We start from the raw sequence: 26152 nt of genomic DNA on the forward strand, positions 1-26152 counted from the left end.
AGGCCACCTGCACACTGTTTTCTCTTCTTTCTGTAATGAACTGTTATCTTTATCAGGCATGAATATTATTCTATTGGAATGCATAATCGAAAAAAATCAAGCCTCTGGCTCTTTCTGTACCGTGTCAGTGGAAATCAATAAATGACAGTATCGCACTTTGTTCTGTATTCTAACATTTTCTTCTGAATCTTTTTTTAAGCAGCACATCTAAAGCTACATGTCCTGATTGCGTAAAGAAAGCAGATATGTTAACAGAAGGGACAAATCTGATTCATAGAACAGATGCTGGCCTGATTAAGTCTGTCTGTGGAAGCAGTAGTGATGCAAGTTAGACTAAAAACTTTTTTCCAATAGAAATCTTTGTTGAATTTGTCTTTTATTTGAGGACTAGGCTAAAAACTTCACCTGGTATGAAGCTGTGGCATCTAGGTTAGGTTAGAAATACTGCTAGACATATTTCTTTTAGAATTTGCCTTTTAAAGCGACATGTTTAAAAAGATTTTTGTTTGGAAACAACTGAACTGATATTTTTCAAGTCACAATATATATGACGAGTACCAGTCAGGTTTCAGAATCAACCATAGCACAGAAACGGCTCTTATGACCAGAAGATCAACAGTGATTGATCTGCAGGTCATCTTTGTTCCCTGCTGCCTTCAACACTGCTCACCATGACATTTTAACTCAAAGGCTTTATTATTAAGCTGATTTTTATCACATCTATAGGATAATAGATTCTGTGTCTATGTTAGTAATTTTAGATATAGGCTACCGAAATTATTCAAACAGGTGTTCCTCAAGGGTCAGTACTTGGTCCATTACTCTTTAACCTTTACTTGTTCCTACATAGTACTGTCATAAATAATCATAATATATTCTACCATTCTTATGGAGGTGATATGTAGTTGTACTAAAATTTTCCTTTGATGATCTAACCCCTGTTCAAGCTAATAACCTGCACTGATAACATAAACTACTGTCTCAAAACCTTTTCAAACTGAGTGAGATGAAAATGTTTGCTCTTATTTGTGAAAAATGTGTTCATATTTATCCCGTTCTCTAAAACACAGTGAGCAAGTCAGGAGTCTTGGAATTATTTTGGACAGTGATCTCAATTTTGATAATCAAATTAACAAGACCAGAACTGCTTTCTACCACTTATAAAATATATCTAAGGTTGGAAAAGGATTATTTCAAACTGAATCTGAGGAACAGGTCCATGCATTCATCTCAAGCAGGTTACACTACTGTAACACTTTATTTACAGCATAATCAGAATCATTTGTAGGACGACTTCATTTTGCAGCAAATTTCTACACAGAAGTAAAAACAAAAACAAAAACAAAAGTGTTTCATGCTAAGAGGTGTATTTTACACACGAGTGGGACGTGCGCTTAGTGAGTATTTATAAACTCCTACTACTTGGTGTCGCTGTGGACACAAAGAGTAGCGAACCAATCCGCGTTCGTGGCGCAGCTGACGACGTAACAGACAGCCAATCGACATGGAGCTTCGCGGCTTGCCGTTTCCTCTGTTGAATTTTGAATTTTTCAACGAGAGCGACCCAAACAGTAGGAGAATTTGATAAAGGAGCATCGCGCCCAAAGTAAGTGCAGCCAGCCTGAGTCGTTACTGCTATGTGATTTATTTCAATTTCGAGTTAACTGTCTAATATACTAATATAGAATCTGCACTAATCTTTAGCCCCTGTCTGGATAATTTACGATTTAAATAAAAAATATATATCGATTTCATATTTGCTGAGAGCATGCTCTTCAGAAAGCTAACGTTAAACAGAAACTAAGCTATGTTTTGATCATATCCAGCTTTTAAATAAATTGACTTCTAATACGTGTTTTGTGGTTGTATTAAGTGATTTAATCGGGCATCATTTACTACGTAAACTCTGTAAAGTAGCTTCTAGCTAGCTAATCTTTAATATTAAACTAAAACCTGCTCAGGTCAGATGATGGGCTGTAATTTTCTTTTCACCGGTATAACTATTAATACTCATTTCTTGTTATAAAATCTGAGGTTAACTTTACGTAGTTATAGCTACACTTAGTTGCTTTGACTGTCAGCGTTGATAGAAGACACAGCTTTGAAGGGACTTTAGCCTCATGTGAACTGTCTGTTCACACTGAAGACGAAAACGTTTCATTATGTCTGCATAACAAAGCATAGTGTGAATTTCTGTGGCACTACCAATGTTTAAAATGGACATTTAGCCTTTTTCGTGTCTAAACTGATGCTTTTTCTTCTTTGTATATTGCTATTATTGTTATATGTACCGAAGGAAGATAAATATTGATTAGCAAACATTTGTTGATCTGATCATTGGTCACTGCCAGTAAATATTATTATTTACTTATAGGGCAGTCAGCTAGGCCAGTATCAGTCCTTGATTCCCTAAAAATGTTTTTAAATTTTAAACTAGGTATATTTATCAGCTCGTCATCAATTCATTACTTTTATATAAATGGATATATGTTTTAGTAAGGTTAAACCATGAGCTGGGCGGTGGAGGAGTGGAAGGATGGACTTCCAGGGAAAGCCCTGCAGAAGATCCAGGAGATGGAAGTCCAGCTGGATAAACTGAAGAAGGAGAAGACACAAAAGCAGTTTCAGTTGGACTCCTTAGAAGCTGCACTCCAAAAACAAAAGCAAAAGGTCAACATTTATCAGAAGTGCTTGAACAAATGTGTTTTGTGAGAAACAAACTGACACATCTATTTGAAAAGATACCCAATCAAAACATTTAAAATAAGCTTGAGAAATACTTCTCCTACTCATATGAGTCTATTTCTCCAGGTGGACAGTGAACGTACAGAGACGTCTGCTTTGAAGAGAGAAAACCAGTCTTTATTAGAGTCATGTGACTCTCTAGAGAAAGCTCGGCAAAAGGTTGTACATGATCTTGGAGTCAAAGAACAGCAGGTCAGTTTCTGATGAGAGGAAGAAGCATTTGATCATTGCAGGATAAACCTAGTTTCAGATCTAGATTAACATGTATTCAACAGTAAAGCTGAAAGGTGTTAGTTAATAGCCACTGTTCATCACATGTATAATTACAGACGCTCATATTGAAGTGTGTTTTCCTGTTAGTGTGTCCCGCCCTTTTTATTTGTGAGCAAGTTATATCTGAAGATAAAACTTTAAAAACAACTTATGTTACGGAGGAATTATTTATTTTTCAGCTTGGGAGTACAGATTTGCATAAATGGTACTCAAGTGACAAGCTCACAAGCCTGATATCCAACTAATGTTTTTGTCTAACTGAATTGTCTTCCTAAACGTAGGTGAGCTACCTGGAAGGTCAGCTTAACTCCTGCAGAAAAACCATTGAACGACTCGAACAGGAGCTCAAGAAGTGAGTTCAGTTATGCGTCTCTCTCTGTGCTGTTGTATGACTCAGAGTGATAAATTCAGTGATTTATCAAGACCTTGATGAGCACCTTATATCTGCTCAGGCACAAAAATGAACTGGATCGTTCCCAGCCTGCTGGCTCTTCCTCACTGTCATCATCCTCCTGTGAGCTGCAGACCTACGCCACTCCACAGAAGAGTTTTCAGACACCAGCATCGATCCCAGCCTACAGACAGCATGGTATTAAAATGTGTTTTTATCTTCAGGGAGTCTGCAATTCATTCTGTGTTCTTATTTATTTATTTATAAGCAAGTAAACATTTGATTTACAGACTTTTCTCACTTTTCTTTTAATATACATTTCTGTGTTCATGTGTAGGCTTATCGCAGTTATTTCTAGAGTGTCTCTGTCTCTAAAAATGTATATAGAATCATTTTTGCATTCAGACGTCTTTTTTTTTTAAGCTCCATCTGTTAAGGAGTCACTGTTTTCTAAATGACTGAATAAGTTTACTTTGGATTTGAATTGTGTGTCTTCCATAGATAATAGACTAGAGGAGCTGCAGGAGAAATACAACCAAGAGGTAGAAGAAAGAAAAAGACTGGAAAGTGAACTCAAAGTCTTGCAGGTCAAAGTAAGTGCTATAAATAAATCTATTTTTATAATTATGAGCATTTATTTCTTAGTAGTTTTAATATTTCTCATCTTCTCTAGCTGTTGAATCAGTCTTCAGTCAGTGTAAGTCACAAGGACATTGCTGCCCGACAAGCCGGGTCTTCCATTTTCCCATGGCAACAGCAGGATTCTGCCCATCGCCGCCAGTCTCAGGACATAATGGAAACACCTCTAAAGAGGCGAGGGACATCCCTTTGGGACGCCCATGAGGAGACGCCGATCAAACCCAGCCAGCGGATGAGCTCTTCCAGAGCAGCACCGAGTCCCAGTGGATCCTCTCAACAGATGGAGCAGCTAAAGACTTTGAACCAAGGTATTTTGTTATAAAGTATTTTATAATTAGTATGTTGGGTATTGTTCGGTGTTTAGTAACTTTTGCTTTACACTTCTTTTTTTGTGGTTGTTGTTCTTTTAACAGAGCTGCGTGGCCATGTGTCAGAACTAGAGAGGAACTTAGCCAATCAGGAGAAGGAAATTCGTAACCAAGCGTCCAAACTGCAGGACCTTCAAACGCAGCTGAACCAGGCCCGCAAAGACCTCAGCGAGCGGGACAGAGACCTGACCAAGGCCAAACACGAGCTGAGTCAGGCCACAGACCAACACCAGCAGGTCGAGTCCAAGGTAGGCGACATTATTTTATTCTGCTTAGCAGTAAAGAGCACAAGTTAATCACTAGCAAAGTTGTCTAATGATTTGAGTTGTTTTTAGTGTTCATCGGTTGAGCAGAAACTAAAACAAGTCACTGAGGAGATGAGTTGCCAGAGGCACAATGCTGAAAGCTGCAGACGGGCACTGGAGCAGAAACTCAAGGACCAAGAGAGAGACAGTCAGAAGGTACAACAGTGGGAAATATTTTAGTCTTTTAAGATTTTTATTAATAATGAAGTTTTTAGAATTTGGTTTATGAATTGTGTTCGTACCTGTTATATTTTGTGTAGGAACTTGCCCAGCTGCAGAGTTCCCATCATGCTTTGGATCAGCAGCTAAACCAGACCAGAACCAAGCTGACCCAAGAGATCCAACAGGCCAAAAAAGACCACAACATACTGCAGGCAGACATGGAGAAGGTAGATTTGTAACATCGCACCAGCACATTTATTAAAAGATTAAAGCATTTCTACTTGGTGATTTTGTTGGACGAGGCCTAATTAAAATCTTTTTATAAGTGTGAGTCGTGTAAAATTAGTGCTCACTGACTTTGTGAATGTTGTGCATTTGATGAACTGCTGAAGATGCAACTTTAATTTTGTTTTTAGTTGTATTTTTAGTAGTCAGTTTTTAAGTTAACAAAAAGATGTGTAATGAAAAAAACCCACCACATCCTGAGTGTGTTTAGGCTTTCAGAGAGGAGCGAAAGCCACAACCCTAGAGGAAAAGTATTTAATGTATCTTAATTGCCTTGACCTTAATTTGTATCACACTGCTCCTTTTTAGATGTGCTTCCAGAAGAAGCAGATGGAGAAGGAGATGGAGGAGCAGAAACAGAAGCTGCTGAGGTCAGAACAAAGCCTTCAGGCCTGTCAGACCAAAGAGCAGGACCTCCGCAAGAAAATGGAGGTGGGCTGAAAATCCGTTTGCTGTAATTGTGAATTTGCAGTTCTGCTTTTAGTGCACTTCTCATCATTGTAGGGCATGGATTCATGTTATCCACTCATTTCTTCATCCCTCCAGGAGCTGCAGAAAGAGAAGAACAGTATGACTGTCCAGTTGGACCAGAGCAACAGGCGCCTCTCTCAGCTGGAAGAAGAGAAGAAGAGTTCAAACCAGAGCCTCAAACGTACCCAGGGACTGCTAGATGATCTCAAAGGTAAATTTGTTTTAGGGATGTCAGAAGTAGCGGTTAGTCTTGAGAATTAATCTGAGGTTATTTTAATCTTAAACTGATTTGTCTTTTGGATCTTTAGCTAAATCTGAAGGGCAGGCGGAGGAGCTGAAGAAACTTCAGTGTAAACTGGAGCAGCAGGCTCAGACTTCAGCACGTGAACAGGAAAACTTAAAGAAAACACTTTCTGATGCAGAGACCAGAAATGACAGGTAATCATCATTTCATTTTCATAATCAGCATTGTGGAGTAGGAATAATACATTTTGTTATTAATCCTTGTAAATATTTAATTTCACTGTAGATCTCAGAATGAACTCCAGAAACAGAAACAAGAGTCAGAGAGGCTGAGCAACAGGGTGACGGTGCTAGAGAAGGAGAGCCAAGAGTTGAAATCCAACCTCTCTGCGAGTCAGAATGAATGTAAGGAACTGAAACGAGAACATCAAGCTCTGCTGGACTGGAAGAATGAGAAGGAGAGCTTAATTAATGAAACTGAAGCTGTGCAAAAGGAGTTCGCAGACAAAATTACCAGCTTGGAGAGTAGTCTGGGCTCCCTAAACGAGGCTAATGATGAACTTCAGGTAAGGAGCAGTGGTTTCTAGACTCTTGTTTAAACTGAAAAGTAGAAAATTCGATTGCCTGGTGTCAGAATTAAGTTTTTTGCTGATATTCTGATAAATAGCTTTAATTAAACTAATTTTTAGTTGGTGTCAAGAATAACCACAGTACAAAATCTACTGTAGCAGCAGCCTTGAAGTAGATTATCCCTCACCCTGAATACGTTTTCTTTCATTACTGCAGAAGAAGCTCACGTGTGTAGAGGGAGAAAAGGCCAGTCTGTCTGCTCACATTGATTCCCTGAAGGGAGAACTCCTCAACAAGTGCACAGATCTGGAGGAGAAGGCGCATCAGTACAAGGAGCTTCAGTCTCAGTTCTCTGAGGCTGGACAGAAACATGCTAAAGACTTGGAGAACATAGGAGTGCAGGTGGCTCAGCTTGAAGCACAGGTGACTTATAGTTATTTATTTTTTATAGTCTTTAAAATATTTATTTGAATTTCATTAGCAACCATTATTGGAATAAATCATGGACAAACATCCGACCCCTAATGAAAGCTGCTTCTTAGGCTCCATTTTTACGAGAAATGTTCTATAGGAAAGTGACATTTTGAAAGTGGTAATACAAAAATATAGCGTATCTCTCTCTTTTGTAATCCACTGATGTGCTATGCACCATGCTTCATATTTTCGTTCTGGTAACAACACAGCAAACCCATAAAGTTTTTTTATTAGTTTTTCTAATAAATGTTTTTTCTAATTATTAGTAATTCTAATAACTGTACTCGATATAAAGGAGTACATAAACTAGTAAAATCCATTGTCAGCACTTGCTGAATCTCTCTTTCTTAATACGATTTCATTTTTTAATAACTTAACTAGGTCAAAGATCTGGAGTTGCGTTTGCAGAAGGAAATCACTCGAGCCGAACTCGCTGAGAGGATGAACACCGACCTGCAGGATGAGCACAAGGCAACCTGTGATCTGGTCCGCTCCAAAGAGCAGCTGGTAGAGCTGGGGAGGGCTGAGATCAGCCAGCTGAGGGAAAGCCTTGCTCAGACAATTGCACAGCAGGAGGAGCAAAATGCCAGGTGGGAGTTTTTCGTGCAATATTGGTAAAAACTATGATAATTGAAATAAGGTAGAGCTGTGGAATGACACATTATGTCCTGTCTTAGCTTTGGTATAAGATCGAAGAAAACATTGTGAGAAAGACAGCAATGTACATCGTGGCATATTAACTTTCCAACACTGTTTTTAGAAGCAAGTTGCATGAAGACATGAAAACACTGTTTGACTCATACCTTCCATCTGCTCAGTTGTGATATGTACCATGCTACAGGTGGTCAGAGTGCAAAACACTGAGTCAGAGCTGCTTTTCTGGACAAGCTGTGTTGACACCATCTACCTGCATTTTTTCAGCATTATGTCCTGAATCAACAACAAATAAATGTTCTTTATATATATATATATATATATATATATATATATATATATATATATATATATATATATATATATATTCATTAACGCCCATTCCATATGGAATGTCCAGTAACTGCTGACAATATCAGCTGAGCTTTGGTTTTAATGTCTATTCTCTGTCTTTGATTTGTAATTTCACTTAGGTTAGCAGAGGAGAAGGCAGACCTCCTAAAGCAGTGTGAAGAACGTGTTTCAGCAAAGGCTGAAGAGACTGAGCACATCAAGCTGCAGTTAGAGGAGGCCCAGCAGGAGCTGCTGCTCACCAAAAACCAGGTCTGCTTTAGTTAAACTGCAGTGGAAGCTTTTTTTTAAGAGACTTCTATTTATTCTCAAACTTTTACTTCAATAAGTGAATAAAGTTGGGAAACTGAAAAGTGCAGGAGAATTAAACAGGAAAATAAGACTTCTCTAGAGTAAAATCTGACCTGTGCTAGTCTGCCTTTGGTTGCTTTTTGGGTTATTTTTATCTTGTCACTTTGGAAAGGATACTTTGCCATATCAACAGGCCTGAACTCAAACCACCGTCCAACTGGTGTCTGTATCCACTGTATGGACAGGAAGTAGTTGCGTGAAATCCAGTTATGAGGCTTTAGGTGATGCTCTGATATATTTCTGCATATGTTGAGATATTAAGTAGTTTTTGCTGTCCTACATTTAGTAGTACATTTAATCACTATAAAAACTTTGCTGAGCATTTGGTGTAATTGTGTTGTTACTGCTTTTTTAAATTAATTGTCCTCCTCTTCTTCTTCCTCTTAGATCAGTTCCTTAGAGCAGTTCCTGAAGGTCCAGGAGCAACTGGGAGCAGAGCTGCAGAAACAAATTAAGACAATGACAGAGCAGGAAGAGGAACAAATTCGGATGTACAACAAAAAATCAGAAGAACTCAAACAATTAGAAATGGATCTCAGTGATCAGCGGAAACAAACAGAGGAGAAGGAGAAGCAGCTCAGAGAAGCTGAAGTTCAGATATCGTCTGTGGAGAAACAAAAAGCCGAGCTGGAAAATGAAATTCAAGATTTGAAGAAAGAATCAGAGGTAAAATCTAAAAATCTTTGCTTTGTTGTCTGGTTATGTGCGGATATTTTAATTATGTTCATAATTAATTTATTTACTTGCCTATTTTTTCTTACCAAATATAAATGAAACCTTTTTAATTAAGATCATTCAGCACAGTCAGACCGAGAAGATCAGCAGCCTCCTGGAGCAGATTTCATCCTTGGAAGAAAAGGTCGATGTGAACAAAGATGCAGCGGAGAAGCTTCCCGTCTTGAAGAATGAACTGGATGTAGCCACTCAGTCCAACACTGACCTTAAGAAGTCACTACAAGCTCTTGAGGAGAATCACTCCTCCGCTATAGAAATTAAGTCTAACCTGGAGAGCACTCTGGCCGAGAAGATGAATCTTCTCTCTGCTTTGGAGAATGAAGTAAAAGATCTCACAGAGAAGATGGGTAAAGAGTCAGAGCGTCACGCTTTGGAGATTGAAAACTTCCTCAAAAAAGAAAAGAGCCTTGACGAACAGCTCGAAGCCACAAAGAAATCAGTCAGTGCTGCCAAAGCAGAGTCGAGTTCACGTCGGGAGGAGATCCGGACCATGAAGGCGACTCTGTCTGCAGCGTCACGCGGCTTGGAAGAGAGAGACAGCACCATAAAAGATCTGAAGGAAAAGCTGAATAAAGCTGAGGCAGAACAGACCAAAACCTCAGAACTCCTGAAGGAGAAGGTGGTCGCCATGAATAAAATCAAGGTTGGTTCCAAATGTGTTCCTGTTTATGTTCTTGTTTATTACAATATTCTTAGACACAAAGGAAGTGTACTGTTGGATAGTGTAGCAAATCTTTTAGTTGCATGTTCTGAGTTATTAATTATCCCCCTCCAAACAATTAAGGTTCAGCTAGAGATGCTCCAGATGGACTTGGAGGACAACGAGACAGCCATGACCTCCTTTGACAGTCAGGTGGAGCAGCTTAAAGGAACTATAGAGTCACTGGAGGCCATGCTTGCTCAGAGCCAGACCCAGATGTCTGAAATGGAGGCCATGCTGGATGAGGGCAGAGCCCAGGTTGGATAATTGTTCTTCTCAAAAGTGCTTCACTCACACACAGTGTTTGCTGATTCACTGTTGTCTTCTGTCTTTGTCATCAGCATGCTTTCACTAATCAGCGGCTCTATTTTCAGGTCTCTGTCTTGGAAGCCCGCTTAGATGAGGTCCAGTCGCAGAACTCTCTCTTGGAGTCAAAGTATGTCACAGCTAAGGAGGAGTTATTTGAGAGAACCTGTGAAATAACTCGTATGGAAGAGGAAGCTATCCGACGTCACGAACTGGAAGAGAGTGTTGCTACATTAGAGGCTAAAATCAGTCAGATGACACAAGACAACGAAAAGCTGGAGACAACTCTCGGGGAAACCATTCAGGACAAAGAGAGCAGTCTAAATCAGCTTCTCCAGGAGAAAAACAACCTCGAGACTTCTCTGAAACAGCTAATGAACGACAAAGAGCAAGTCGAAGGTGAAATGGTGCACGTAAATGCAGAAAAGAAACTGCTCGAAGTCACTGTAGACGCACTGTCTGAGGAGAACAAACAACTGCAGTCTAATATTGAACAGGTAACTGAGGAAAAGCAGCAAACAGAAGCCAAGATTAATGAAATAACTGCTCGGAAACATGAGGCTGAATCTGCCCTTAGTCAGCTCACTGAAGCAAAAGCCCAGTTAGATGATATCCTGAAAAAGACGAATGAAGAAAACGTTCAACTTGCAGATGAACTGCATGCATTAACTTCTGAGAAAAATGACCTGGTTACTAAATTGAATCAAGTAGTAGAGGAAAAGGTTCAGCTGGAATTGAGCTATAATCAACTCTCTGAAGAAAACATCAAACTACAGTCTAATGTGAATCAAATAACTGAGGAGAAGCTGCAGTTACAGGAACTCATAAAGGGCCATGGAGATGAGGTTGCTTCTCTCAGAGAGGAGAGCGAGTGCATCCAGCACTCCCTGCTGACCTCAGAACAGGAGCGCCAGAGACTGAAGGAGCAGCTTGAGCTGATGGAGGAGAGGACTGAGGCGACGAATAAAGAGCAGTATGTCTACATGGCTGTGTCTGCTTTGAAGTTTGTATTAGCTTTTTAGCTGTTTGCTCTGCTATCTATATAATGGCTGAAATCACAGTGTGTTTTATTTTGTATCACAGGAGCGAGCGGTTTACAGCAGAGCAGGCTGAACTGCACCAGAAGCTGGCGGGCTTGCAGAAGGAGCTGACTGTGTTTAAGCAACAGTATGAATCACTGCTGGAACAAGTGGGCCAGCAGCACAGCCTCATTCAGCAGCTGTCAGAATTCAAGAGCCCAGCAGACAGAAACAACATGGAGGAGGCAGAAACTGATGGTGAGTGAGGAAATGTTTTTTTTTCCTTCATAAAAAACAGATTTCCACTTTCCTTGAGTACATATATTTATATTTATCTGTTTAGTTTACCCAGCTGAAGCAGCAGCCGAGAGTCAGGTAGAACCAGCAGTTAATTCAAGCCTCTGCACCAGTTCGGAGTCCCTTCCAGTAGAGGAGGAACTTATGGTGTCTGAACCGACTGAATTTGCTGATGCTTTCAGGTGCAGTGAGTTTTATGCCGCCTTCTGTTTTGTGTTGACTGTTTGTATGCAATGAAAAACAAAGCTAACCTCCCCTCTGTCATGTTAGCGAGGTCAAGCTGGTCTTTAAGGTGGACGCCACCAAGCAGGAGGTGACGCAGGAACAGTCAGAGGAGGATGGGGAGGCGTTTGTAGCAGATGTAGAGGAAACGAAGACGAATGAGGAGGAGCAGCTACTTCCTGAACAGGTTAAAACCGCTGTAATAGTCACTTTTCCTTCAGTCGTGCATGGTACATCATTAATCTTTGTTAATATGTTGTATTCGTTGTCTGTTGTATATTCAGATTGTTAGGAAAATTGTTAATTTCTTTGGGAATACATGAGGTTCATAATGGAGCAATGTTTTCATTATTTTTATTTATTTTGTACAGGTTTCTGAAGAAAGCTCCAACTCCAGAGATGTTCTTGTAGATGAGTCTGTAATCCATGACGTGTCTCCACAACCTTCCTCCTTCAGTGAGAAAAGAGACACGAAATCGTTTGGTGAGTAAATCAAATATCTAAAAACTGTTTTGTTTATTTATTATTTATTGTTTTGCATTGAGTTCATACTTCATTTAGGTTTGTCCTTATTTGAATGCATTTTTCTTTTGTTTATGGAATAAAATAACAAATGCTTATTCAGCTTAGGCTGAATATAAATATTCAAATGGCATTCAGACACATCTGTCCATCAACAGAGTCATCCCTGGTAAATGATGAACTCGAACGTTACAAGGAAATGATCAGAAAACAAGAAAAGGAACTTGAGACTCTGCGCTCAGAGTTCGACCTGCTGAGCTCTGACCTGGAACTGAGAAAGGAGCTGACCTCTGAACTGGAAGTCCAGGTTCAAAACCTGGAGCAGAAAGTTCATGCTGCCGAGGAAGAAGCCCACAGTGCATCCTGTCAGCTGAAAATTGCTTTGGATTCAAAGAAAAATCTTTCTCATGAGGTAGGATGAAGATTTGTCAAATAATGGAACCAGTTTTTTGTGTTTCTTTTACGTTAATACCATGTGCTCATATTTAGCTGACCCAGCTGTCCGAGGAGAAGGAAACTTTAACTCTACAGCTACAAACCACTAAGTGCCAGCTGACTGATGTTATGGAGATGCTGGAAGGACTTGAGATGGCCAAAGGTTTCTTTTTACTTTATATTAGAAAAATCACCACAACTCTCAGAAGTAAAGATACCCCTGAGAGTTTCCATTTAAGGTCATGCTATTAGAGTAAAGGTTGTTTTTGCTTGGTTCTGTAGGTGGATGGGATGAGAAGTTTCTTCAGCAAGAGAGCGAGCTTAAGAGGGTTCGCTCGGAGAAAGCTAACCTGGAACAGCACATCCTGGGAATGGAGTCTGAACTGGAGACTATGCAGGCTGAGGGGGCCAGACTGAAGGGTGAGATGGAGACTCAGAGGAGGACTTTTTCAGGCATGGAGCAAAAGATAGAAACACTCATTACTGAGGTGAGCAAAGCCTGCAAGCTAAAACAACACAATACTGTGTATTTAAAGGCCAAATTTATGTGAACCTTTTGGGGACCAATAAAATAAAATAAACTAAAACAGAATTTGCTCTCAAATCCCCTTCAGTTTCCCCTTGTACAGAAATATAGACCAAAGCTTTGGTCTATGTTCTGTTGTAAGCTTGTTGTCTTCTGTTGTTGTAAGCTTTCATCTTGCAGAATACCCAAAGGTACTTATAAATCTTATATCTGCAGACAACTCAGCTGAGATCTGAACTGGTGTCTTGCACTGAAGAGCGAGATGAGTTGAGCCAATCCTTGAGCCACTGGAGGGAGAAAGTTCACAGTCTGGAGAAAAATAATTGTGACACAAGAAACCTCATTTCCATCCTGGAGGATGACATCAGAGCAGGAAGGAAGGAGTATGAAGCCCTGCAAAGCAACACAGACAAACTGAGGACAGAGAGGCAACAGGTACACATGGAAATTTCCACAGAAGGGGAGACTGGTTAGACATGGTTACGCCCCAGTTACGACTTTTGACTTATATGGATGCATCTAACAGTGACAAGACTTGCTTTAGCCAGCTGAATCAGATCAAAGCAATGATCACCTAATCCTCCTGTAGTTTTGAATAGATTCTCAGGTCTGATTTATGCTAGATCCTTATGAAACTTACGATATGTTAAATTACTTTTCTTTTAAACAGATTTTTTTTGGGGGGGGGGCTTGTTTGTTGTGTTTTTTGTTGTTTCCTACTAAAACTTCATCTATTTTCCTTCACATGAAGCTGGTGGAGCAAGTTAAAGAGCTAGAGCGGACAATCTCCCAGCACTGTGGAGAAAGAGAGGAGCTGATTGGCCATCTTAACCAGATAAAGGAGGACCACAGTTCCTCCAGTCAAAACACAGAGTCCATGGCTGGAAAGATAAAGGTGAGGAGGAAGTGTATTATGAAGTATGTCCCTGTATGTGGGAAGTGGAGTCAAAAGCATTTGGTCATAACTCCACTTGTTTTTCCTGATTCCCACCTCAGGCTTTAGAGGGAGAAGTGTTTCGCCTTTCCCAGTCTTTAGAGTCGTCTTTATTAGAGAAAGGAGAGATTGCCTCTCGCCTGAATTCCACCCAAGATGAGGTCCAGCAGATGAGAACTGGTATCGAAAAACTCCAAGTCCGCATTGAGTCGGATGAGAGGAAGAAAAAGAAGATGGGAGAGCTCCTTAAAGGTGACTCTTAACACTTTTGTTCCTGATGGAAAGAAAAGTGTGAATTATATAACCTCCACAGTTTTGTTATGTTTTGGTCTAAATGTGACTATATCCTTGCAGCCGCCCAGAGAAAGTCTGACTCACTGCAAGATCGCATTGATTCCCTGGAGCGAGAGAAGGAAGATGTAGAGCAAAGTTTAGAAGAAGCAGTGCTGCAGGTATTTAGTCTCACAAACAGTCAAAAAATTATGATTATATCTTACTGATGCTGACTCAGAATCCGATTCTGCTGCGCTCTCCCGCAGGCGGAAATGGCTAAAGCTGAGCTGGAGGAGGAAAGGAGAATGGTAACCTTGTATTAAGACTTTTTCCCTCTATCTGTGATGATTTTTGTCTTCTAATTATAAAATGTGACTGCAATCCAAACAGACTGTTAATCTGCTTCTCCTGCCTTTGTCTTTCTTGCTTCAGGTGGAGGAAGAGAAAAAAGAGCTTAGTGCGAAAATCTCAGAGCTCTCTACCACTCTGGAAAGTTTGAGATCTGAGAAAGAACACATGGAGAGACAGCTGGAAATAAAAAACAGAGAAATCAAGGAACTGAAGGCAGCTAAGGAGGAGCTGGAGAGAGGACTGGAGAAGGCAGAGGCAGAAAGAAAGGAGGAAGAGGAAAGACAGAAATGCAGATTAGAAGAACTGGAGAAAGAGATGAAAGGGGAAGCAGAGAGACAGATTAGAGTGTTGGATGACCTTCAAGCACAGCTGGAAGCCTCTCGGCAAAGAGAAATTTCACTTGAACAAAAGGGCACAGAAGGGGAAGCAGAGAAAGAGAGGATGCAGGCTCTCCTGGTGCAGTTAGAGGAGGAGAAAAAACATCTGCTGAGTTCACTACAGGAGTCACAGACAGAAGGAGAGAAGCTCCGCTCTCATGGAGAGGAGTGGGAGACAGAAAGAAACAGCCTGAGGACCCAAACTGAAGCTCTGGAAGAAGAAATACAAGAGCTTAAAACACTCATAAAAACTACTGAGGACAAGATGGAGGTTTTAGAAAAGGAGAAGGAGGAGGACAGAGATCAGAAGCAGGCCTTGGAAAGATCCGTCTCCTCTGTTATGGCAGAGAAAGAACAGATCGAGGGAGAAAATGGACGACTTGTACAGGAAAAAGAAGAACTGCGCACAGCTCTTTTATCATTAGAACAAGAGAGAGATAAGCTGCGCTCCTCTCTGTTATCTGTAGAAGATGAAAAGGAGAGATTAGATCAGGGGAGAAGTGCGTTAGCCAGCGAGAGAGAAGAGCTTCAGTCGAGTCTCTCCTTGTTAGATAAAGAGAAGCACGACTTGCAGCAAAAGCTCTCTTTCTTAAATCAAGAGAAGGAGAGAGAGGAGGAGGAAAAGCAAAAGATAGAAGCTGAAAAACAGGAACTGAAGTCTTCTGTGTCTTTGATGGAAGAAGAGAAAAAGAACCTGTCTTCAGCTCTGCTTTCACTGGAACAAGAGAAGGAGAAACTCGCAGAAGAGCACGAGCATCTTAAGACAGCAGTGACCTCCATGGAGAAGGAGCTGGAAACACACAAAGTGTCCATCTCACAACTCAGTGAACAGGTATATGGAGAGAAATACCCAGATTTATTTAGGTCACAATAAAATGGAAGAAAAAAGGACTGGTAGTACTCACTCTATGCTCCTTTTTTAGAGGTTGAAACACTCTAAAAAAAAGGGGGTGGGGCTCGATTAAAATAATTAATCGAATTAATTAGAGGCTTCGTAATTAATTAATCACATTTAATCGCACAAGAAAATTTGCCCCAAAGTGCAAATGTTATTGTAATTTTAAAGGGTTTTTAATGGGAAACAGAATAAATAATAGACATGGACATGAATATTGTAAACTCAAGCTCTTTTAATTTATGGGGGGGGGAAAGCATTTAAACTGCATTTCACTGCAAAACTGAGAAAAAAAAACATCCCTGGCCAAAATTTAGCAGACTTAAAAATAAAGTGTTATTTTAAGTACATTTTCCAAATGGTATTGTCTTTAAATAATAATATTAATTTCAACATAAAGTGCAGTTTCTCTTCTTAACAAAACAGCACAGAAACATAAAAGCTTATTTGAACAGCTTTACCTTTTAAACTCTGAGTAATCTTAGAAAAAATTATTTTGTACATTGGGCTAAAACAGTGTGATCATCCTCCAACATTTTAGTGCAAAAAATTACAAACTTATTGGACTCACAATATGCTTATTAAATGTCCATCTCTTTCAGCCAGTTACTTAGAAAAACTAGCCTGTTCACATTTTCAGAGCCCAAGGCAGCTCTCTTTTTTGTTACTATGTGACCTGCAAGTAAGAACAGTCTGTCACATGGGACAGAAGTGGCAGGACTAATCAAATACGTGCAGGCCAGGACAGACAGCTGTGGGTGGGTCCCTGCTCGACTGGACCACCACTGCAGCGGGGAGTCTGTCTCGCTGATGGTGGATTCTGCTCTGTACAAACTCAGGGCTTCCTTATCTGAATCTGTAGCACATTTTCTATCTCCCTATCTTCTACCACTGATAGTGGTCTACAGTCCAAAGCAATCCATTTTGCAAGAGAGTTTGTAAGTTTGTCTGAGGTTGACTTACTAATTTTGGCCCTAAAGCCAGTCATTTCATCAAGTTTGGGCTGGCAACACCTTTTGTTGGTACTCGAACTGGTAGCGCTAACAGCTCCCACAGTTTTTGTGCCCGCTGTAACATGTTGTGCATTAAGATGGTACCATAACCGAAGAACTTCTTTTTGTACAGTTGGCACAAAACCATGCTTTTATCAAGGCTTCCATTGAGTAGTCTTGAAATTTTCTTCCAATCAATCCTAGCAACACACTAGCTAGCTGTGTGTATCAGTGTAATTGGTATACCAGGAAATTGTGCATTGACAAAAGTTCCCCTTTGCTTGGAACGCAAGTGTGATTAAATGCATCAATTTTTGTTAACGCTTTATTTTTTTTAAAAATTAATTAATTGCAATTAACACGTTAAATTCCCACCCTTATCTAAAATACAACTCTCTGTCCAGACAGGTTTGCAATCACTCAGCAGATGTCAGTTTTTAAATCTAAAATATCCAGTATTGTATGAAAAAGATGAGCCAAAAATGTTTGGAACTGACATTTGTATGATAACACTGCATATGAAAATAATTTTTCTTTGCCTCAATCTCTCCGTCCCCTCCAGGTCTCAGAGCTAACATCGCGTGCAGCTCGTCTGACTAAAGACAAAAACTCTGCCCTGAGCAAGATGAGTCTTTGGATGAAGACCTGCAAACAGCTGGAGCAGGAGAAGGAAATGATGTTAAACGGCTCAGGTGTGCATCCATTTAACAGATTTACCTTTGTGTTTTCTGTTATGTGTTCAGCCTTTTATTGTCAGATTAAGTTGTCCTTACATTGATCAAACCCTTAAAGTTAAATGCAGTTTTTGATTTTATTATAGCAGTCCTTTTTATTCCTGTTTAATGGCTTGAATTGAACTCTTAACACTTTTTGCCTCATCTGTTTTGTGTGTATATGCAGATTAGTCGATGTCTCGAGGTGATGGATTGTTTCTTAAGTGTATGACCTATGAAACTCTGGCTGTTTGAATCTGTTTTTAAGTCTGTTGTTGGTAGGCTGTAGTTCAAAGGTGTAATTATCTGTGCTACTGACAGCCTTTTTTTGCTTATATTAACTTAAATGCCAACAAGTTTTAAAGCTTGTTTTAATATTTGTTAAGGTTATCACAGTGAAGATTTCACTTTCATGTTACTTTCTTTTCTGACAATTTTCATGAAGTGTTTTGTTTTGTTTTGAATATGGGGTACATTTATGTTTCAGGGGCAGGGAAGAGCAGTGAGGAAGGGCCGACTGAGCTGACCCAGCTGAGGAAGGATGCAGAGAAACTAAAGGAAGAAGTGGAAAACCTAAAGTCAGCCTTGGAGCAGAAGATGACGGAGGCTGAAGAAAGATTGATGGCGTCTCAAGAAAAAGACCAAGAGGTGAACAAACTTAGCGCTGCACTTGATGGAAAGAGAAAGGAATTAGAGGAGAAGGTTAAAGAGCTGGAGGAGATGAAGACTGAGTTGGAAGAAGTGAACAAACTTCTGGAAGAGAAAAGCAAAGAGGCAGATGAGAGCATGGAGAAATACTGCAGCCTGATGCTTGAGGTTCACAAACTGGAAAAGACCAACGAGGCTTTGAAAACCCGACTGGAGCTGATTGGTGCTAGCCAAAATGCTAATGACAGCCACTCCAGCAGCACCGAAGGCCGCCAGCGTTCAGGGAGGAAGTCTTCCACCAGACATCAGGAAATAAAAATCGACGACAATACCGAAAACATTGCTCCTTCGACTACTCAGAGATCTCCCCCGGGCTCAGGGAAACGAGGTCACTGTGAAATCAGCACTCGAGACAGCGCCCAGGAGGCCCTACACAATGTGACAAAGAGGATCAAAGCCAACGCCACGACCACACCCAAATCAAGACCTGAACAGGAAGATGAAGAGTTCAGACCAGAGGGACTTCCTGAGTTGGTACAGAGAGGTTAGTGGCTGAAAGTGTGCTCTGCTTTGTTACAGAGATCCTACAGCTTTATCCGTGTATTTAAATACACCACCATCAGTTTGTGAGTGTGTGTGTGTCTGCGTGTGTCACTTTCAATTAGCTGAGTAAGCACAGGTGCAGTTACACAACAGAAACAAAAATCAATATTCATGTATACATTTATTCTCTGTGCAGTGAAATAAAATCATTATTTGTTCCTTAGGTTTTGCTGATATTCCTCTGGGGGAGGCCAGTCCTTTCATCATCAGGAGAACCACAGTGAGGCGCTGCAGCCCTCGGCTGGCTGCCAAACAAACTGCATCTGATGGCAAGGTGAGTAATGCAGGAATCTCTTTATTTTTTTTACAGACACAGCGCGTTTTTTGCTACTTGTTTCCTTTAGTTAGTTTCACAAGCCATACTCTCAATGGGCACTTTATTGTGTCTCTACTCTGGTATTGATGCCACATGGTATATTAATGCACTGTAAACAGGCAAAGTTGAATAATGTGATGAATAATGTGAAAGGTGTTCGGCACTGCAGCTTATTATCTGTGAGGAGCTGTAAGAACCTCTAATTGTCGGACATCAGCTGAACTTTTAGATACAGTGTGTATGTCACAGTTAATAAAGAACAAAATGTAATGATGGATTTTTAAAAAAAAAAAAGCAAATTTAAACTTTGTGTGTCATTTCTACTGACATCATTGGCATCCAAGAAAGTGGACAGGGAGGCCAGAGTGGGAGAAACAAGAATCTTCCACCAAGGGTCATTATGTGTATAATTTAGGTTGCAGTGGCCCCTAATATGGCCACAGAATGTCCGGCCCCCCTCGTCTCCTTCGAGTTGTTGTCACATCACGTCAGGTCAGTGAAGCAGCAGGAGATTAAAAGACTGTAAAGATTTCAGGTCAAATTGTTAAAAGCGAAAGGATTTCCCCTGCTTTACTGAACCTCTGCTGTACACCACAGTATCAGAGTAACTGAAGTGTGACTCGAGGGTCATACCATATGAAATCAACTGAATCTGAATTAAGTTCCCACCCTTTATATATTTGGTATGTTTAATGAGGCCATGTCAAATTTTACCTTCATATTATGGAAATTTACTGAGTTATAGCCCCTTGAAGGAGTGGGATGACATTTGGTGCTTTTTTTTATTCAGATCATTTTTTTCCAGTACTTTCAGCTCATAACTGAAAAACACATTCAAGCTCTTTAAAAAAAAAAAAAATGGAACCAAATCAATTTTACACACATTCAAAGAGTAACCATTTGAAAACACATTTTCATTATAGCACAATTTCTTCTGTAACCACTATTATATCTGTTAGTATTGTGGGAAATAACATAGTTTTAAACGAATCTGCACCCATTTTATGCTAGCAACACAGTAATAGAAGCATGCATTGTAATAAGTCACAATTTCTAAAAAATGATGCCACCATTGGGATAGGTGGCTGCTCAAAATACGTTATAACATATAAAAGTCGTCTTTACGTTTTGATCAGTGTGTCTTCTAACTTTGATTCCTTCTCTGTCAATAATTTTCAGTCTAATCACTTTTAACACACAAATGGGAGCCACTCGCTTGTTTTTCATGGAATCGTCCTGCAGCATAAATCCTACTTTCTGATTCACTTATTCACTCTTTCATCTGTCGTCTACTTTTTTTTTTCCCTCTCAGGGTTTGGGGCCCATACCTCTGCAGAGTCCCTCTGCTGCTATGGCAACAGACACCGCCAACAGGAAGTGTTCCCCGAGTTCTCGGAAGACACCAGAAAAACAACTAAGAGAGCAAACACAGCAAGGAGACAACTGTCACGTTCAGTAGATCAGCCTGGACTTGCACGTACACAGCCTTCCACTTAGAAACACACACATGTACGTCACAAAATGTTAACGATCCATGTTTGTAAAGTTACACGGATCTTTAAAGACATGTTTATTTTAAAGGTGTACTCCTTCCTAAAATGCACTTTTCCTTTTGGGTTTGCGGGGCTGTGAGTCACATTTGCTGGTAAATGTTTTTCTGCCAGAACTTTATAACATTAAATTACTTCCTAGGTGTTGTTCTCTTCAGGTTGCTCAAGAAAACAAAGCACTAACTCCAGTAAGGTGTCGAGGCAGTTTAATATGTACACATGCACTGATTGTCTTTGTAGAAATGTTCATTCCTGTCATATCGTCTTCCCTTTTTATCTTCCTAACAGTTTTCTCATGGAACTTACTTATTTTCTTTTGTACTGTTCTTTATGTTTGTAGATAAATATTGTTTTATGTCTTTTATTATTCCGAATGCTATATCTATAGTAAATGCACCTGTTTCATTGATCTGTCTTGTAAAAAGCTGAATGTCAATGGCAGCTAAGATTTTCTAGATTTTCTATTCCAAAATTAGAACAAATATGAAAACAGGTTTTTGACTCCTTTCCTTGCTTAATAATCTTTGTTTCTCTTTTTTAGACTTAGGTCTTATTGACCAGTGTAAATAGTTAGTAATGCATAAAGGCTTTTTTACTAAATCATTTTTACTGCTTGACTTGTGTGATCTCATGTGTCCTGTCTTAACTGATCGAAAACTGCTGTAAAGGGTAACATGACCAGAGTCCACACAATACACTGTGCTACCACAGGGTGGGGAACCTGAACCAGTCACAATGTAGGTCTGCAGGATTGTGAAGAATACCAGTTAGTGCAGGATGCCCCTCACTTTTTCTTTCTTTTTTTTTTTCATTAGAATTTATCAAAGACAAAAATATACATTAAAAAAAAGGAACATAAAATAAAACAACCTGTATGAACAAGAATAAACAAAAGTAAACAAACGGGTGTACCAACTAGTTAACATATACAGGATTACAGAGGTTTAAACAAATTCAGGTCGCCTTGAAAAAATATGTTTCCATTTATCCCAAATCCAATCAAATGTGTCGTATTGAAAGCTGTTAGAGAATGAAATTTTTTCTATTTAAACAACCCATACAGTCATTTGGTGATGGAATTTTAACACTTAGCCATTTCTTAGTGATAGTCTTTCAGGCAGACTCAAAATACAATATAACAGCTTGGTCACTTTATCCACATTTACTGAGTATAAATATCCAAACAATAGTTCATCCCAATTAAAGGGAAGTTGCATACTGAGAATAGTCTAACTCAGAATGGATCGAAACTCGGAAGGTGTTTATCAATGGACAAGATCAAAACAAGTGGAAGCGCTTTACTCCTTGGGCCCCACAGTTTCTCCAGCAGCTGGAGGAGTTAGAATAATGTTTATTTTGTGCAGGTGTAATAAAAAATCTACAAAGACTCTTCCAGCCTAAACATCTCCATATATTAGAGCTAGAGATTCTCCACTGAAAAGCACATTGCTGATACCAAGTGTCATTTGAGATGACCATATTTGTGTCTTTCCCATTTTTGTTTAATGTAGATTGTATTCAAATTCTTAAGCTTTTGTAGACCCTTGTACAGTCTAGAAATCACTTTGAGATCCACATGGTATGCCATAACCAGTGTTGGGTAAGTTACTTTAAAATAGTAACTTAGTTACATTACTAGTTACTTCTCTCAAAAGTAACTCAGTTACTTCAAGTTACTCGTTACTTTCAAAGTAACTAGTTACTAGGGAAAGTAACTTTGGTTTTACTCAGAATTCTCTTGTTAATGTGTTGCTTCCATAACTTTGCCAGTCTTCTAGCTTGCTTACTTGCCACAAGTGCACTGTGCCACCTACCAATAGAAAGGAAAAGATAATGTGCATATTTCCACGAGAGAAATCCCACGCCTGGACCGTCATTGACTGCTGCCATGATTCTAGCCTACGTCACAGCGTCATGTGCACCTTTTACATCCAACACAAAAACTGCAGTCGTGGTGCTTTCGATTGTACTCGGAAATTCTGCCTTCTGAATAGGAAGATGTAGGTAACACCAGACTGCAGGTGAGCTGCATACAGAGCTGGACTGGGACAGAAAATTGGCCCGGACATTTTGACTAGAGACTGGCCCACCATTATAGGAAAAATCATAAAGCCTTTGAATGAAAATAAACACTGTTGTGACAGTGATGTACACTGTTTTGATGGTATATATGCATCAATCTATCAATTGTTTGTTGTAAGATTCAGATAATTATTTTTTTAAAAGCTAGACATTTTAAATGAGAATAAGAAAGAAAAGTATTTCTTTGTGCCCCCCTTTCCCTGTTAATGCCCTACCTGGCCCCCTGGCAACACTTTGCTAGACCCGCCCCTGCACAGTTACCAGCTGTCAGTAGAAAAGGATCCTGGTGTTATTTGTCTCTCAGAAACAGTTCATAACTTCCCTTCAACTCATTCATGTCACCTAAAAGGTAAACCTGTTTCTCCATCACCTGTTCAGCTCTGATGATTCAGTAAGGACATCTCCTGGTTTCATCTTCATGTTTCCCTCTCACCACATATCCAAACCGACATCATGACCAGCAGCTTTACAGCTGTGGCTCCAGCAAACATCAGCTGATACTAGAAATTAATATTAAATAAATTCTAACAACAGCTGATCAAGCTTAAAAGTGCTGCTGTTGTTTAGCGCGACATCCGCTGGTTTCCTCTTTCGGCGCAAAGTGAGCGATAAACAAACAAGAGAGAAAAGCCGATCAGCTGATCATTGATCAGTTTTCATGACTGAAGTAGAAACGGGAGAGGGAGGGGGGAGAATGAAAGAAGAAGAGGCAGCTGTGCAGCGTAAACACAGAATAACTCCAGCTTTGTGCCTTTTTCATTGTAGCTGAATTATGGGACAAACTGTTCCTTTTCACCTCAATAAGAAACGCGTAATATTTTCTCTGAATACCAGACGGGACGGTTGGCAACTCTAATAACTTATAAACAAAATAAAGTTCAACATCAGTAACATCATAGCACCACCCAGCTGTATAGAAACTCCGTCATGCTAGCTAGCACGCAGTACGGAAAACGTCAGAAACAAAAATAAACTCCACCTAAACTTGGTTCATATCTGACCCAGAGAGACTGCAGGTCATAACTTCTTACCTGAAGTTCAGTTCACACTTGGACCGGCGGCCGCCTCGGGTCTCTTTTCCTTCTGCGCCCCCTTTCCTTCATCCACCTGCTGGCCTCCACCACTTGCTAATGTTACTGAATCTGTGGAAGCTCCGCGATAGCCACCACACGAAGTAACGAGTAACGAGCCTATATAAATCCCAGTAACGACTAACGCGTTCCTGATTTTGGCATAATAACTAGTTACCGTGCTCGTTACCACAATAATAACGTAGTTACTGTAACGCGTTACTTAATAACACGTTAGTCCCAACACTGGCCATAACAAATATAATCAGAACAGGAAGAAATAAAAGATCTGTTCTCTTAAATATCACCAGTCAGTTTTTCAGGCAAGGACCGAAGCCACAAAACTGTAAATTATTTTAAAAGTGAGACACATTATTTAGCTCATTTGTATAGGCCCTTTAAATAATGTATAGCTTAACTCAGATGCAAATTTCAAAGCCTAATTAGAATGAGTAACTTTACAGGGGACAACTGGGACACAAACTAATTTCCTAATGACAAAGTTTGGAAATTATCATGATATTGTGGTTTCTACGGCATCTGCAGTGTTCAGGTGACTTCTGATTTCAGCAACAAATATACCAAATACTACTTACCAGGGTGAAATTGGATCATGGCCAGTCAAACTGCCTCAAATTTAGACCACAGACAGTACAGAAGATGGACGTAGCTTCCAGTTCGGAAAAATTAACCAAATGGGGGAGTGCTTTAAACTTGCTTTCCTTTTTTAGTGGCCATCAGTGGGTGATAGTTATGATTGGAAAAAGTCTTCTGGGGAACAAATTTTCTGACAGTCAGCTGTGTGAATTTTGGTCATTCTGTGTTTCACAAAGGATTATGCATGTAGTTTCAAAGCCTGAACCTCTCCTTTATTATCACATTGATTTCATAACACCAAGACAACATTGGCAAAAATGGTCAGGACTTTATAAACCAACCAATTGCCATGAGTAATCATTGCCTTTGTTACCTGGTGAAGTTCAGGCTCTGGCTGCAGGACTGGGGTTGGCATACACTCAACTTCAACATTAGTCTGAGTCTTTCGCTAGCTTTGTGGTACCGTGCTCTGTGTGAGCGTGTTTTAATTCAAACAGCACCAAATCACAACAACAGTCGCTTCAAGGTGCTTTATAATAATACAAGGAGAATCTCAACAACCCCCTATGTGCAAGCACTTTGGCAAAAGTGGGAAGGAGAAGCTCCCTTAATCTTATCAGACTGAAGGAGGGCCATCTGCTGCGATCTTTTGGGGTAAAGGGAGGAAGACAGCCAAAGATTAATAATAACTAATGATTAACACCCTAATGGGGTGATATGGTACTATAGGGTTATTAAGATAAGATGAGGCCTGATTATTTAAGACCTTGTATGTGAGGAGCAGGAGAACGTATCAGGAGCATAACGCAGTTGCTGTTTTTTTCCTTGGATCCAATTTTACATTTTAATATCACGCTCTTGTCCTTTTGTGCAATAAAAGTATTGTTCATATCTTCAATCCTCAGAAGGTGTTGAGCACATCTTTTACCAGTGATTAATTCAATGGTAGCGCTGGGCAGGATGGCTGCTGTGTTTGCTTCGGATTACTCCTCACCCCTGAAAGCCCTGGGAACACCCCTGATCTTAATATTATTAATGGGTAGGGTGCACTGTTGAGAGGGTCACTCGAGGATATTCTTGGATCAATTCCTTAACCAGGCTTTGACTTGTGTGGACATGTGGTTGGGATCATTGTCTTGCTAAGGTACAGTGATTAATTCAATTTGTGCACTGGTGTCACATTCTTCTTCAAAATGGCTTCATTAGGTCTCCATGTTCACAGGGGTAGTTGTGATGTGTTCTTTCCATATTTTCTTACTCCTGCCATACCGAACAGATTTTAGTCATTTCGGTTCATTAAACAGAGTCAGAACTGTCCTTGAGGATTCATGGTAAAAACATGTTGAAGTATCTGTGTTGATATTTTGTTTCCTGACTTCTTCAGGCGCTCCTGTTGGTGAAACAGCTGACAAGCAGTACAGTAATTCTTTGGGATTTGAAGCTTTAGGACATATTAGAAAAGAAATGCTTTGAATCAATATTATTGATCTTCTCTTTAGAATTTAGTTTTTGAGGTATTGATGTGTGGCGACCTTTTGACCTATTGGTCCTCTAAGATCCTGTAAAGACACATTAAGAAAGGACACATGAGGTATTCGTCAGTTCTCCTTGGAATACAGTGGAAGGAAGCAGAAGACGCCATTCATTGAGCATGCCCATACATTTGTCTCATGATAGCAGCAGTTACAAGGACACTAGCAAAAGCAA

The 26152-nt window shown here is 39.9% G+C and overlaps 1 protein-coding gene across 2 annotated transcripts; it reads left to right on the forward strand.

The window, feature by feature from the left end:
* Positions 1-1450: 1450 nt before the first annotated feature.
* cenpf (centromere protein F) lies at positions 1451-21299 on the forward strand. 2 transcript variants are annotated; one of them, XM_026170911.1, is made up of 38 exons: positions 1451-1606; positions 2497-2670; positions 2812-2937; positions 3300-3370; positions 3471-3607; positions 3911-4002; positions 4083-4356; positions 4462-4664; positions 4752-4877; positions 4982-5110; positions 5478-5600; positions 5715-5850; positions 5948-6077; positions 6169-6448; positions 6669-6875; positions 7308-7516; positions 8054-8183; positions 8670-8948; positions 9073-9660; positions 9802-9975; positions 10092-10996; positions 11107-11300; positions 11386-11521; positions 11610-11748; positions 11933-12044; positions 12242-12495; positions 12573-12681; positions 12801-13006; positions 13261-13479; positions 13796-13939; positions 14041-14230; positions 14333-14430; positions 14518-14559; positions 14684-15811; positions 17429-17558; positions 18067-18771; positions 18995-19104; positions 20459-21299. In XM_026170911.1, the coding sequence occupies exons 2-38, from the start codon at positions 2509-2511 to the stop codon at positions 20603-20605; spliced, it is 8544 nt and encodes a 2847-aa protein (XP_026026696.1). In that variant the 5' UTR covers positions 1451-1606; positions 2497-2508; the 3' UTR covers positions 20606-21299. The 2 variants fall into 2 exon arrangements, with proteins under 2 accessions (XP_026026696.1, XP_026026705.1); XM_026170920.1 differs by having other exon boundaries at positions 2501-2670.
* Positions 21300-26152: the final 4853 nt, after the last annotated feature.

Source organism: Astatotilapia calliptera, chromosome 1 (genome assembly GCF_900246225.1).
Source record: "Astatotilapia calliptera chromosome 1, fAstCal1.2, whole genome shotgun sequence".
In the NCBI taxonomy this organism is placed as follows: Eukaryota; Metazoa; Chordata; class Actinopteri; order Cichliformes; family Cichlidae; genus Astatotilapia; species Astatotilapia calliptera.

Excerpts from the sequence above, each read along its gene's own strand:
- cenpf (XM_026170911.1), top strand. The coding sequence starts at position 2,509 with ATGAGCTGGGCGGTGGAGGAGTGGAAGGATGGACTTCCAGGGAAAGCC. Across the intron at positions 4,665-4,751 it reads ACCAGCAGGTCGAGTCCAAG|TGTTCATCGGTTGAGCAGAA; the intron begins GTAGGCGACATT and ends AGTTGTTTTTAG. Across the intron at positions 13,480-13,795 it reads TGAGGACAGAGAGGCAACAG|CTGGTGGAGCAAGTTAAAGA; the intron begins GTACACATGGAA and ends CTTCACATGAAG.